The 15433-nt window shown below is 33.9% G+C and overlaps 1 protein-coding gene across 4 annotated transcripts in view; it reads left to right on the plus strand.

Annotated features, from left to right (window-relative positions):
• COBLL1 (cordon-bleu WH2 repeat protein like 1) overlaps positions 1-15433 on the plus strand; it is a 157275-nt gene that overhangs the window by 100831 nt on the left and 41011 nt on the right. For 2 of the 4 annotated variants that reach the window (XM_080669244.1, XM_080669245.1), the window contains 5 exons: positions 4786-4987; positions 6784-7012; positions 7845-7883; positions 12418-12515; positions 12628-12864. In XM_080669244.1, coding sequence (XP_080525370.1) covers positions 4786-4987; positions 6784-7012; positions 7845-7883; positions 12418-12515; positions 12628-12864 — 805 coding nt within the window. The remainder of the gene's footprint in view (positions 1-4785; positions 4988-6783; positions 7013-7844; positions 7884-12417; positions 12516-12627; positions 12865-15433) is intronic. The other 2 variants (XM_080669246.1, XM_080669247.1) reach the window with 1 other exon arrangement.

Below are 15433 nucleotides of genomic sequence, written 5' to 3' on the forward strand. Positions count from 1 at the left end.
TGTCTCTTGCATCTTCTTACCCTTTTCTTCCTGCATTGGCTTTAATCCTGTATTGGCTTTAATCAGCTCCTTATAAAATATACATGGAATCTGACTAGGCTAAGTCACCACCCTCTCCCACCTACATTTTTGCAATAGCTTTGTAACTGTTCCCTAGGCTATTCTGAATACAACAATCAGAATATAATCCTCTTAAATGTAAAGTAGACCACTCCTCAGAACTCTTCAGTGATTTTCTAACTCAGTAAAATTCTAAGTCTTCACCAGGCTCTTAGGTCTTCCCTGTAGCTGAATGGTTTCTGTTTTTCCTTAAACAGGTAGAGCACACTTCTGCCTCAGGGCCTTTGCATTTGTTAGTTCTGCCTTGAATGCTTTCCCCAGATATCTCATTCCATTAGGTCTTTATTCTAATGTTATCTTTCTATTTAGAACATTTCCTAGCCTCCTTCCTTATTTTATTTTTCATCATTCTATTTATCATTATCTGATATTCTGCATATTTGACTTGTTCCTTTATCCTTTTCTCTCTAGATCACTGTTTCAAAAACTATAGTATGCATTAGAATTAGCAGGAGTGCTTGTCAAAGCACACATTGCTGTGACTCACTCCCAGATTTTCTGATTCAGGGATCTGGCCTGGGACTGGACAATTTGCATTTCTAGCAAGTTCCCAATGATACTGATGCTACTGGTCCATGAATCACACTTTAAGAATCAATGCACTTGTCCATCCAATACAGTGACCACTCACCACATGTGGCTATTTAAATTGAATTTAAATAAAATGAAATGAAATAAAAAATTCAGTTTGTTAGTCCACTAGCTCAGTGTATTTCAACTGCTTAATATAAGAATGTCCAAACATACAACAAATTTTATGAGTTTATTTGAGCCAAACTGAGGACATGCCTGGAAGCAAGATCTCAAAAATTCTCTGGAGAATGGCAGTTTGGCAGTTCTCTTTATGCATTTGGGATCAAAATAGGGAAAGTAAGGAAGATTACATGAAATCCACTGATGGTAGATTAAGGAGGAGAAATCTGACTAGATAAAAAGTAAAATGGAGAGAACATTTACTGTAAATAGGGATGGTATATGGGCAACAAGAACATGTGTGCCCTTGGGGATGGTTAGAGGGGTCTGAGAAGGGATTATTCTGGCATTTCAAATATTTGTTAATCTAGATGCACAGGATCAATGGACAGGACTTGCCTAGGTAAAAATAAACCATTTATGAAAGAAGTTATAGGCCTGGGGTGTGACTACCCTCATGACCTGCCCAGTTAGTAATTTATGTTCAGGTCATGCTGTGAGGATACCTTTGGTCACTGAGCTTGTCAGATTCACTTCCTAGTTTCTTTCTCATTCACAATAGCTACATGCGGTGAGAGGCCATGGCATTGAACGGCACAGATATAGAAAATTTCTATCCTTCCAGAAAGTTCTTTGGGCAGTGTTCCAGGGCATACATTACATGAAGATGGATTTCTTTTCTGTCCCCTCCCCCCAGGGTTGTATCCTCATATTTGTATATCTGGTCTACGTGGAGCTTGTAATAGTGTAAGGAATAAAGTAGATATATAACTTTTTTTTTAGCATTTAAATGCATTTTAATGAGAACGCTTGTACTTTTTAATTTGAAACTGCTCTGGCATCAGGACTTCATTGCTTCCTGGTCCACGGGGCTTAGATGCATTCCTGCCTCCCTGATATTCGTGAGGCACCTGCGAGCCATGTGCTGCTCTGTTGGAAGTCCTCATGGCAGCCTCGGGGGCTTGGTTTTGAAATGCTTAACCACTTTCAATTTTGCATTCACTGGAGGGATATTCTTGTGAACTTGAGGAATATGCACTTTTCTAATCCAAGCATCTTTATCACATCTTTTTTCCCAATATGGATGTATTTTTGTACTTTTTATTCTGGTAACAATATGCAGTTTTGAGGATGCTATGAATCCCACCTATTTTCTTGATCTGCAGGTGAAGGCTGAAACACTTTATCTGGGATTCTTGACTTGGCAGATTTATGACAAATTCAATCTGTGCAAACTAGAATCCACACCTTTTGTCACAGTTTGTAGTTTGCTTGGGGCCTCTGAGCTATTGAGCGCAAAATCTTGACCATGAGTGTGGTGACTATTCTCTGTAGAGGCTGCCGACAGGAAGCTGAGCAGAGGAAAGACCAATGCATAACCTTTCTTTTTTTTTTTTCCAATCAGATGGCTAGTCAGTTTTCCCAATACCAGTTGTTGAAAATTTAATTATGCTCCCAGAAATTTGAAATACCATTATTAGATGTAGTATTAAATTCCCATCTGTATTTGTGTCTGTTGTAGAACGTTCTGGTCTACTGCATTTATCTTTCAGGGAGTGAGAATATTTTCAAGACAAAATTGACTTCTGGAATTACTGAATAAAGATTTGAACCTAGAATTACAGAATGAGATAATAAAGTCAGAAAGAGTTCTGGGATTATTAGTTGCCTTTTAAAGAGGTGTTTTTTATTAGAAAACATTTAGGTAGTGTTGAGTTCAAAGGTCAGGATATAGCTCTATGTCAGCATGAAAACTTTTTGCCATGAAATCTGGTATAGTGTGCAATGACTTGTCAGTGTAAGAAATATCTAAACCTTTGGAGAATTTTTATTGAAGTTTATTTAAGCTACAACTGGTGATAATTACAGGGAAGCAAAATCTCAAATATTTTGGAGAATTGACAGTTTTTCAGTTTCTTTTATGCATATAAAATTAAGGAGGGAACCTAAAGAGGATTACATGAAGGTGGGAGAAAGCAAGGCAGGGATTGAGTTACAGGATAATTAAGATTATGTGCTCTCCTGAAGGTAGTTATGCTTATTTCAAAGGTGTATTAACCTAGATGCATAAAAGCAATGGACAGGGCTTGCTCAAGACAAAGATATGCCCAGATAGGAATTTATGGTCTAATCACCCTGTGAGGTAACATTCCATAGAACCCCTTTTCATCCACAGATTATAGATAACCAAATTGATTGAGGCAGTAGGCTATTTTTATAATATTCTTGGCCCATTATCCACCCTATCTATTAAATGAGAAAATTAATGTCTCACAGATTAAAACAATAATTCATTAAGGCATATCAGAAGGGTTAAATAATAAGTGTATATAAAAAGTGTTAAATTGTTTTTATCTTTTAAAAATGGAAAATAAGTTTTTCCTTAAATGTTTATATGTTTGTACATAAAAAGGTATCAAATGATGAAAAAAAAAAATAGGGATTAACCAAACAGAAACAAACTTCACATCAATAGATACTTTTGCCTTATTAACTTGTAATGTGTATTTCTAAAGTACTGAATATTTTAGTTTTTTAAATTCTAAAGAACTACACCTTTAAGAAACGATGTTCAAAATGTAAGTTTAGTTTTCATATGTATTACTTGACACGTTTATATATATATAGAGAGAGAAAGAGATCTATAATCTAACATATCACCATTTACTCAGAGACAGCAGTGGACAGTGTTCCATTAGGTTGGCTGTGAAAGTTCTCTCTTCTTCCAGATCAACTGTATTTATAATTATATTAGAGGCCCAGTGCATGAAATTCGTGAACTGGTAGGGTCCTTAGCGGCTGCTGGTCCCCAGCGGGGTACTCCCTCCCTTCCCCCAGCCACCTGCTGTGGGCTGGGGCCTCACTCCCTTCCCCCTGCCTGCCCTGCCCCCTGGTCAAACTCAGACAAACTCCCAGTCAAGGGGGCAATTTGCATACTATGCTTTTATTATATAGGATTGTATTTACCTAGACATTGCCTAATCCTTCTTAACTTTTTTTACTATCCGAAAAAGAAGGCACCATTTCCAAGTCTAGAATTGGTGTGTAACATCAAATTGCTCACATAGAGTACTGTTATCGTAAACTTCAATAATACCATTATGCTAGTCTCTCTCTATGTGAAATTTAGTATGTACTATCCAAAGCAAAAATTTGGGCTGTAAACAAATTTATGTATGAGCATGTTATGTCAAGAGAAGGACATAAAATTTCTAAATATTATTGTGAAAGCATCTAATAAAGACATAGGGAACATATTTTGAGGACTGAAAACTTATTCCAGAGAACATTTTTTTAATGAGGGACTTCAAGTCTTTTTATTCATTTTCCCTGATAGATGTATAATAGGGTACCACTTGTATGTAGGGGGGGAGGATGGCAGTGAGGGTACCATTGTAAAGCATACCTCTTTATCCTATGGAGATTGGAATGAGGTTGGGCAAAAACCACCAAAAGCTGAGGTTGAGGTAGGGAGCTGAACATGGGGGACGGTTTGGGAATCTTTACGAGTTTTTGACCCCAACACTACACAATGTCAGACAACTACCCTTCCTTAGTGGGAGACTGCCTCTCTGGAAAAACTGAACCAGAGAAGCTAAAAACCTGGGAACTCCATTTAGGAGGATGGGGATTAGGTGCATATGAAAACAGATGTACTAAATTAAAATTGGCATACTAAGTAGGAAGATTCCTAGCCTCATTTTCCTGTCTGAAAGCCAGTAGCCAGATTCATATCTCTAGTTACAAGATTGAAGAATAGTTTGTGTTTTTTGTTTGTTTGTTTGTTTGTTTTTACTGACATTTAAATATCTTAGTGGAAACATTAGTGGCCACCTGCTTACCCTTAAGTAAAACTCATCAACCTATACCTCAACCCATGGAAATAGGGCTTTTACACAGTGATTTAGTGCCTCAGTCAACTTTAACAGTAGCTGAAATTGTTTTATGATCAGCATTACTTATGTTTTACAGTAAACCTATGATGGACTTGTTGATATTCCTCTGTGCCCAGTATCACTTGAATCCATCAAGTTACACAATCGATCTGCTGTCAGCTGAAAAGAACCCCATTAAATTTAAGCCAAACACACCAATAGGAATGTTGGAGGTGGAGAAAGTAATTTTAAGGCCAAAAGTTTTGGATAAGAAAAAACCTACACCTATAATACCAGAGGTAAGAATTTCACTGTATATTTTTATAGCTTATGACTACAATACTAAGTTGCTTTTCCAACCATTATCTTCAGTTTATTATAAATAAAATATAATTGCCTTTCAAGGTCAAATTTGATGTGAACATGACTGTCATATTTCCATAGACCACTTTGCTTAGGATTCAGTTGGTTATTGATCCTTGGGTTAAGTAGAATTTGGGAAATACTTTAGATTTTAGATGCTCTAAAGTGATCTATATGTCAATATTAGAATCTGACAATTACGAATCATACATTTATATATATGTATTTCAATCTACTCTTTTAAAACACATTTTAAATGTAAAGGAAGGTTTTAGAACTTTTTAATGAAAATTCATCTTTATCTCCATCTCTCTCCCCTTATTTTGCCTCTGTACCTTGTTTCCTGGGCAGCATGGGCTCACGTCTTCCATGGCTCATTACTTCTATCTCTATGATTTTCTAAATAAACTAAAAAAAAGGAAATAAATTTGTTTAAGAATTTATTAAAATATTTTTGGCTTCATTTACTTGGCAAGTGGTGGTTGTAATTTATTAACTTATACGTTATTTTTCATTTGAGCTATACAATGGCTCAGTTTTCTGTAATGTATGGATTTTAAGCAAAAATTTTAACCACAATATTCAAATATCATCAATTCTTTATATAATTGTTTTTTATAAGCAATAGAGGTAGAAGCTTATGGGTTTCAAGAAATACTCTTTCATTAGCAACAACACCGACCATTTTTAACTTCAGGAAACATATAAAGGTTTATATATTAATAGTTTATTTACAAATGACTTGAATGCACATATTCTCACATTTTCTTTAAAAATTTTTTACAAATAAAGGTAATTTTTTTTTACAATCCTAAAACATATTTGCTTTCTATAAAATGTGATTGAATATTAAATATTAATTCGGGTATTAAACTTTATATCTAGATATGTTTGCTATTTACCTAGATATCGAGATAGTATTATTTATGCAATAGCATGGCATAATATGTGGTGTTTCAGTTTTATAAATATATGTTAAGTTTTGAGGATCTGCAATCTGTTGATTTCACTTAGCATGGTCACATGTTTCAAAGTTTTATTTATATATAGGATTTAATTCAGTTGCATTAAAATGATCAGATGCTTAAAATCTCAATAATTTTGAATTAGTAGCATTAAATATATAAATAAGGAACACTTTAATACTAGTTACTAATATATTAAAATTAGCCAAAGTAGTAATAATAATAGCAACAATAGGTAGTAATAATAGCTAATGTTTATTTATTGTAATTTACTATGTGCCAGACACTATGCTACTTTATTTGCGTGGATTGTCTCATTTAACTTATTTCAAATAGAAGTTAAAAAACGTTAGTGTTTTAAAAACAACCCTTTTTTTGGACATCTAACAAACTATTAAAAAGTAAATATTCCACAAATAAAGGATAGAATAAAACATGCATAATTCTGTATTATTATGTCTGTTTGTTAATTTTAAAGTAAATATTTTAAGGAACAAGGCAAAAATATCTGTTTCTTTTTGGATTTAAATCGACTTATTTACTGTACAAGGGTTGTGAATTTAATCTATATTTAATAAGCAAACTGTTTCTAAGAATCTGATTTGGATTAGGAAGTAACATTAATCAATAAAAATTTTACACTAAAATAGAAAATTCTGTGTATTGTATGAATATATACTTGTAGATTTCTCACTACTCTAGACATCATTGTAGAATGTTTATTTCAGTATATTATGGTATAACTATGGCTTTAATCTGTGTTTCAGAAAACTGTGAGAGTAGTGATCAATTTTAAGAAAACGCAGAAGGCAATAGTGAGAGTTAGCCCACATGCGTCACTCCAAGAACTAGCCCCCATTATATGCAGCAAATGTGAGTTTGATCCATTACATACGCTGTTGTTGAAGGATTATCAATCTCAGGAGCCCCTCGACTTGACAAAATCTCTTAATGACCTGGGACTAAGAGAATTATATGCCATGGATGTCAGCAGAGGTAAGACTTTTTGTTTTATTTATTTGATAGGATGTGCATATATGTATATGTGTGTATTGTGTTTATGTATAGTTTTTCTCAAGTTCATAATGGCACTTTAAATGGATCCTATAGATAGAAGTCAATACATGGCAGTGGGAATAAGAAGAGAAAACAAAATATAATGTATTTTAACTTGATTTCAATTATTGAAATTGAAATAAAAACTTGTCTTTCTTAGCTGTCATCACATTTTATACTTTTCCATCTACCTATGAATACTTTTTTTTAGTGGAATTTAACTTAATTTTTTGTGGCTTGGAGATTTAAGCAGAAAATAAAAATTTACATGTAAATTCATTATGGTTCTAATCAAACATGAATTACTGTAGACTCACCATGATTTTGGCAGAGTCCTAATTATCATTCAAATTTGGAAGTTTCTTGCTAATTTTTTTTCTAAGGTCAGCACCCAAAATTAACTGACTTAAAAATGCATCAGTTTAGTTCCAAAATTTCTCTAAATAGAAATACCAGTAGTTTGTAATATTAATCCATAGAGAAAAATTTAGTGTATTAAAATTTGGAGATCTTAGATAATGTTGGTTTGCATGATGTCTAATAGAGAAATGCAAGCTTATTTACTCAATATGAATCTGTTTTTTTAGGAGGGAAAAAAGTTTAGCAAAGGAGGCAATTACTTACATCTTCTGAACATAGGGAACTTCACACTTGATCCTGAGATTGTGCTTTATGTAAATCTATAGACAACTATTTCAACTCAGTGATGTTATATACTTGAACAAACATCATCTTTAAGTCAATTTACCATCTTTTACCCCCTCCTCTGTAGCCACTTCTGTTACTGCCTTCAATAAATCATCTTTACAAGGTAAGACATATGAATCAGTAGAAACAAATCATAATGTGGAATCTCTATTTCTATTGGTAAATGGAAAGTGAGCTTCTAATTTTATTTTCTTTCTTAATATTACTAATGTGTACAAAATTTTTTAACCATGACAATCTTCATGTTTTATTTCCTGAAAAATAATTTATAAGGTTCTCCTGGATTTCTCAATTTAATACAATAATTATATTTTAAAATTAACCTAAGAATGTAAGAAAAATATTCTTGACTTTCAGACAAAAAATGATTTTGCTAGGATCTTTATTGGGTACAAATGCTGATAGTTTGGTCGTACCCTGTAAGAATCTTAGATTATTTTCATTGAACTATTATTCATAATAATCAAGGTATATCAATCATAAAGAATTTTTGCAGCCATTAAGTTGTTTGTGAATATTTTGTAATAACTTGGAAAATGGCTTATACTAAAATTAGCTTTTAATACAGTTGTAAAAAACTTTTACATAAAATTTCTGAAAGAAAATACATAAAAAAGTTTTATAGTGGTTACCTTTGGGTGGTAGGGCTATGGATGACTTTTCATCCTTTTCTTTATATTACAGAATTTTATAATGGAAATGTATTCCTTTCATAGTGAAACTTTATTAAAAATAGCCAATAATAATAAAGTCTGGAAGTCTTCCACCCATTAAAAAGGAATAGGCTCAGATAGTTGATTACTGTAATAATTACCACCCTACTAAAAAAAGGCACAATAAACTGTACACATTTTATGTTATTGGAATCTTCTCTCTTTCCCATTTTCAATTTTTCCAGGGTACAATGAATCTCCCAATTCCAAGAATTAAGCCCACAAAAGTAATAGTATGATTATCTATTATTAGTGCCTAATGAATAGGAGCCTAATCAAAGGAATTAAAATTTCCTATGTAAAGTATACTGTATACTGGTTAATCAGAGGGCAGGCATTTGAATTGACAAGCTCATTTGACAAGTAGATAGGGCAAGTAGCTTTATCTGTCTGGATCTAACCTTCTACTTCTATGACAATAAAGAGATTGGAAAAGGTTGTCTTTGTGGTTCTTTTCCTGCAAAATTTATTTTGTTACTTTTACTTGGCTTTTGCTCCTACCTTTGTCATTCAAGTGAAACCCATAATCTTTTTGGCCTCATTTTGAAGATGCTGAATGTATTGATTTCAAATAACCCTTCCAGCCAAAAACATATGTGGTTTATTCAGAGTATTAAGTGTTATGAACATAACCATAAGACATTGGAATAGGAAAATTAAGAAAGCTCCTCTGACAGTGTCAGAATCTACAGGGTCAGTCCAGTTGCCGTAAATACCCCCATCTCCTAACTTTATCTGATATGATCGGGAGTTTAGAATTTTGCATGCTATTACTTATAGCCTCTCTTCTGGAAACAGGAAACTACAGTATTTGAGTTGCTTTGTAAGTAAGCTCAAGCCTTTGTTTGCCTTAGTGTTTAACTGTGACTTGCAGTGATCCCTGGCATAGAGCTTTAAGTGAAGATTTAGGGGGTAACTGGTGTAGAGATGAATAGGCACCTGGAAACTACTTTTAAAAAAATAACTATATGAAATAATGTGGTTATATTTATTGCACCGTACCAGCATGTGAACTTTCCATCTTCTGTTCCAACTAAATTTCATTGTGTATTTACATATTCAGTTAGTGGAGGATTCTATCTTAAAATGAAATAGTAGCATTCCTTTAAAAAAAAAAAGTCAGAGGTATTATAAATGTTATTTAAATGGAAATCAGTTTCAGTTGTACCATTTAATGTCCATGTGTTTTGGACATTATTCAAACTCTCCGGTCACCTAGGTCCTCAGATATATAATGGGGTGATACTACCTGCTTCCATTCTTTACATCCCACAACTTAGAAAAAGGGCTCAGAATGATAACTTATGATACCTACCTCACGGAATTGTTCCAAGAAATAAATTAGGCATGTAAAAAAATCTTTAATCATGGTGTGCTATCCACATATTAATTACTATTAGTTGTTAGCATTGTCAATAAACTCATGGTATCAAATGCATATTGCTTATTTAAGATTTGAAGCATCAGATTTATAAAGTTTAATTTGTGAAATATAGTTCTCCTTATGTTAGTAAGGCATATTGCGTTAATTTACTAGTAGTTATTGCTTTCCTGTGATAGCCGCTACTTTGTCATAATTTAATTCTTAAACATTCCTTTTTAAGTAAAAATATTATACATTTACCCCTAAATAATAGGTCAATATTTAAGATTTTAATTAAGGCTATACATTTGCTCCTAACTGCTACTTTACCTACATCCCACCAGTTTTTAGATATAATACTTTGTTTCCTATGTCACTGAGATTACACTGTGATTTGCCATAAAGCCCATATGTTTCTTAGTAGCGATGCTTTTGAAAATTTACAGATCTCCACTCCTTATCTCTCTATTAAAATATTTTTTCAATTTATTTATTGAGTAAACCAAGTCATCTGTCTTACAGAATTTCCCACTTCAGATTGTTGCTAATTGTGTCCTGTGATGCCACTTCACATATTTCCTTATCATATTTCCTATAAATTGATAGTTAAATCTAGAATCTTGTTGAGATACTTTTGGTAAGAATATTTCATGAGTGGTATTGTGTAGTTCCATTTGCAGACATATGTTGACAAGTTTTCTTTTTTTTTAATGTTAGCCATAGATAATTATTGCTATATTGTAGTTAATTAAGATTTGAAAAATGGCCGAAACCGGTTTGGCTCAGTGGATAGAGCGTCGGCCTGTGGACTGAAAGGTCCCGGGTTCGATTCCGGTCAAGGGCATGTACCTTGGTTGCGGGCATGTCCCCAGTGGGGGGTGTGCAGGAGGCAGCTGGTCGATGTTTCTCTCTCATCGATGTTTCTGACTCTCTATTCCTCTCCCTTCCTCTCTGTGAAAAATCAATAAAATATATTTAAAAAAATAAAAAAAAAGATTTGAAAAATGGTCATTATCTATTGCAAACATTCCTTTAATTATTAGTTGAGATATTTCTGAAAAGGCAAATTTCCCCATGTCAGCTATTTGTCTTCCATTCAAAAAAGGCAGGAAAGTGTGATTCTTTCCCTTCATTAGTTTTTAAAATAATGGTTACCTATAAAGATGAACAATGAAAACCAATTACTTTTTTGTATCACTATGAATGCAGGCAATTAAATATATGTGTTATGTTTCAGTTTGTTGAGTTATTTTTTAAAAATATATATATATGTTTTTATTGATTTGAGAGAGAGAGGAAGTAAGAGGGAGAGAGAGAAACATCAATCAGTTGGTTGCCTCCCATATGTTCCCAGACAGGGACAAACCCAAAACCTGGGCATGTGCCCTGACCAGGAATCGAACTGGCAACATTTTGGTGCACAAGACAACACTCAAGCAACTTAGCCACACCAGCCAGGGTGTTGAGTTATTCTTAAAACACCCAAATTGTCTGGACTTTTGCCAGTAGAAACCATATGAGATTGGTCCTTGAGTTCTTTTAAAACCACCCCAGTAGATTTTGATTGCTTTCTCTCTGGTATGACTAGATATTACAGGTTCATCTTTGATATCAACAAATAATCAGTCATTCTTAAGCAATCCTAGTTCCCTTTAGTGGGAAATGGTAGAAAGACAATCTGGGCCAGGTGACTTAGCACTGTTGGACTTGTCTTTGTTTGTAGGCTCTTTCAGTTGACATTCAGAAATACGTTTTGGCGAGTGAAGTATTACATATGTGACCTTGGGGCTTGAAATGTGTCATTCTAATTAAAGTGTGATTTCTTAATCTTGCTACAGTTGACATTTGGGATCAGATAATTCTTTGTTGTTGAGGGGCTGTCTTGGACGTTGTAGTGTGTTTATCAGCATCATTGGTCTCTACCCAGAAGATACCAATAACACATTCTCCTCACCCTAACCCCTCATTGTGACAACCAGAATTGTCCCCAACATTGTCAAATGTCTTCTGGGGTATGCGGGGGAATCACCCCTAGTTTAGAACTATTGGATTAAAGGAATATCATTTATGAAACATATAATAAAGTACTAAATAACTATAATGAATCATGTTTTAGAGAATAAAATATTTTATCATAGTTTAGCTCTGACACAAAAATATAGTTCAAAATAAAGGGACAAACTGTATATAGCAATTTTATGTCTCATTTAATTTGAAGCTTTGTACTTTGAAATGTTGGTAATTGTTTGTGGAACACAGACTTTCGAGTTACAAAGAATTGTTTGTCATAGCTCTGTAATTTTTTGATTATTCACCCTGAGTAAGTATTTTAGTTTCACTAAGCTTCAGTTTCTTGGGCTGTGAAATAGAAACAGTAATACTAAATTTACCCATTACTTTGAGAATTGAATAAGATATAAGGTGCCTAGCAGAGTGCATGGTTCATAGTGGACCATAAAGGGTAGCTTTTATAACAAGACACATTATTCAAAGGCAAGTAATTGTGAGAAATCTTGGAAATGAACATATGATGTACAAAAAGGCCCTTTTTTCTATTTTAGAGTCCTGCCAAATATCACAAAACTTTGACATTATGAAGGAGAAAGAAAATAAAAAGTTTTTCAGCTTTTTTCAGCGCAGTAAGAAAAAGCGGGATCAAGTAAGTGTTTCCCTATTTATCATTTTATAAAAATCTTCTACTCTGTTTTTAATTACATGTGCTTTTTTATCGTGAATTTACACATAAATTTTGCCTTTTCATTCTTTATTAGACTGCAAGTGCCCCAGCAACCCCTCTAGTGAGTAATAATCGTCCGACTTTTACAAGGTCCAATACCATTTCCAAGACATACATTTCAAACACCCTGCCGTCGGATGCACCCAAAAAGAGGCGGGCTCCGTTGCCTCCGATGTCAGCCTCTCAGAGCGTCCCCCAGAACCTCGCTCACATCCAGGAGAGGCCAGCTTATGGTGTCATGAAATCCATGAGTGTGGATGAAACAGATAAGGTGCGGAATTCTTTGTTTTGTTTTGTTTTGTTTTAGGATAGGGCACAGGACCATCTATTTTTCCTCTTACCGACTTGTCTTTTTCCACATAGGCTACTAATAAGGTTAGTAACAGTTACTAATATGTAGGTAAGGTGAATAAGTAGTCAGTAATAAGATTAATGCTGGGAAGAGGTTCTCTAGATATTTACAGTTCCATGATGCAGTAAAGAATAAATATATTGCCGAAACCGGTTTGGCTCAGTGGATAGAGCGTCGGCCTGCGGACTGAAAGGTCCCAGGTTCGATTCCGGCCAAGGGCATGTACCTTGGTTGCGGGCACGTCCTCAGTGGGAGGTGTGCAGGAGGCAGCTGATCGATGTTTCTCTCTCATCGATGTTTCTAGCTTTCTATCCCTCTCCCTTCCTTTCTGTGAAATATCAATAAAATATATATTAAAAAAAAGATCTTATATAAAAAAAAAAAGAATAAATATATTGCCCAGATGGCATGGTTCAGTGGTTGAACGTTGACCTATGAAACAGGAGGTCAAGGTTTGATTCACTGTCAGGGCTGAATCCTCAGTAAGGGGCATTCAGGAAGTAGCTGATCAATGATTCTCTCTTATCATTGACGTTTCTATCTCTCTCTCCTCCCTTCCTCTCTGAAATCAATAAACATATTTTTTTCAAAGAGTAAATATATCCATTTTAAGTAGCTTTTACATTCATTGTAAACCATAAAGTGATGGTCTATTAAGGAATAACTAGAGGCTTTTGCTTGTATCTAATAGGAATGGAAATATTCATTTTTGAACATTTTTCTTTTAACAGCAACACAATCTTTGTGTCACTTTCATGAGTTTCTAACTGGATATATGTTTTTTACTCAGAGAGTCTCAGGAAAATATACTGGCATCTGCCTGGTACATAGATACTTTATAGTTTTTAAAAAATATTTACATAAAATGTATTATAGTTCGTTTTATATATTTTTATGTTCAAAGCACTGTTCTAGGTATACTTCCCCCCCCCCCCAAATTTCTAATTATTGCTCCTCTTTGATCCCAGATTTTCCTGGAGTATGCTGTTTTGTGGAAATCCATTTGCAAAATTACTTTTCATGCCCATAAAATCTGTACATTCCTTGCTTTATTCATGTGGACAATAAACGAAGTTTTAAATAAATGTGATTGAACATGAGGCCATCATATATTTTGTTTCTCTGAATCAGACAAATAATTTAAGTGACTTTAAGAGCAGGTTTTATGTTGAGATATTTGAGATACTGAGATGTTTCCCTGTGTTTAAGTGGAGGGGTTTGATTTCCACGTTGGAAGCTAAGTAAATTCAATACTGAGGTAATTTTACTCTTCCCAACAAACTAATGAATATTTCTGTGCTTCCTTAACTTAAAAACAAAAGAGATAACTGTAGATTTTAATTGTAATTTATTGTAGGTGTCTTTAGAAAGTAAATAGCTACTCAAATAGATAGAAATGGACAAAATATGCTTAAACCCAGTAGTTACTTGGAAAATCATTTAGTAAGCTATTATTTTTATTTCTATTAAGATAATCTTGTCTAATGGTTATGGTATAAAATATCATCTTACAAATCAGAAGGATACTTACCTTTTTAAAGAGTATAATCATTTACTAACAAGCTTTCCAGGGTGACTGCTTGGTAGTTAGGTGAAGTGTCACAGAAGAGGTGATTCTTGGGTTCAGTCTTAAGATATGTGTGGGAGTGCATTCGTCAGGCAAGAGAAACCCTATCCAGAGATGCAGAGTGTGAAGCCTATAGCATATCTGGGCAGGAGCCAGAAACATAGAAACTGAGTGAGATAAGCAGGGGCCACGTCAGGGTCGCCAACAGCTTCCTTTTATAGCTGTAACCCCTTTACACTGCTTCATAGTAAGTCATTTAAAATGCAACATTTTCAGGGTTATTTTATATTTTTAATTACCACAAAACTACATTATAGGAGTACAAATTATGATACCCTGGAGTAACTACTCAAGTCTGTCATTTTCTTTATAGAGAAATAAATCTTAGCCACTCCTCACAAGTCTTTATTCCAGCTGTCCTCATCCAATCTATTTCAGTAAACTTCCCGTGTGGTTGGATCCCAAAGATGTCTTTCTAATAGTCTGCTTTTTAAAATTCCAGGCTTCACTACCAGTGTCTGACCAAAAGTGATTTATTTTGATCCACACCCTCTGCTCTATGACCAATTGATGCCCCCATGTTAAGTAATCTTTTCTTTTTTAGTCTATTGTGTTTGGCAAACTAGATATCTTTATACATAAATTTTCTAATTAATTTTTTTTCCTTTTGTTCTGGCCATCTGGGTAGTTCTTCTATGCATTGTTACTAGGACTGAGGATTATTTGTTTTTCCCTAGAAAAGCTGAATAAGATCAGTGCTTAACTTGTCTTTAAATTTATTCGTTATAAATTATTAACAATTAAGCTGTGGTTTTATTTGTGAGTGCATGTGTCTGTGTGACACTTATGTTCATGTGAATTCATGCCTATTTAGGTATCTCAACACCTTTTTTTTTTTTTTTTAACTTCTTGGCCATATTA

This window comes from Plecotus auritus (assembly GCF_963455305.1).
Source record: "Plecotus auritus genome assembly, chromosome: 5".
NCBI lineage: Eukaryota > Metazoa > Chordata > Mammalia > Chiroptera > Vespertilionidae > Plecotus > Plecotus auritus.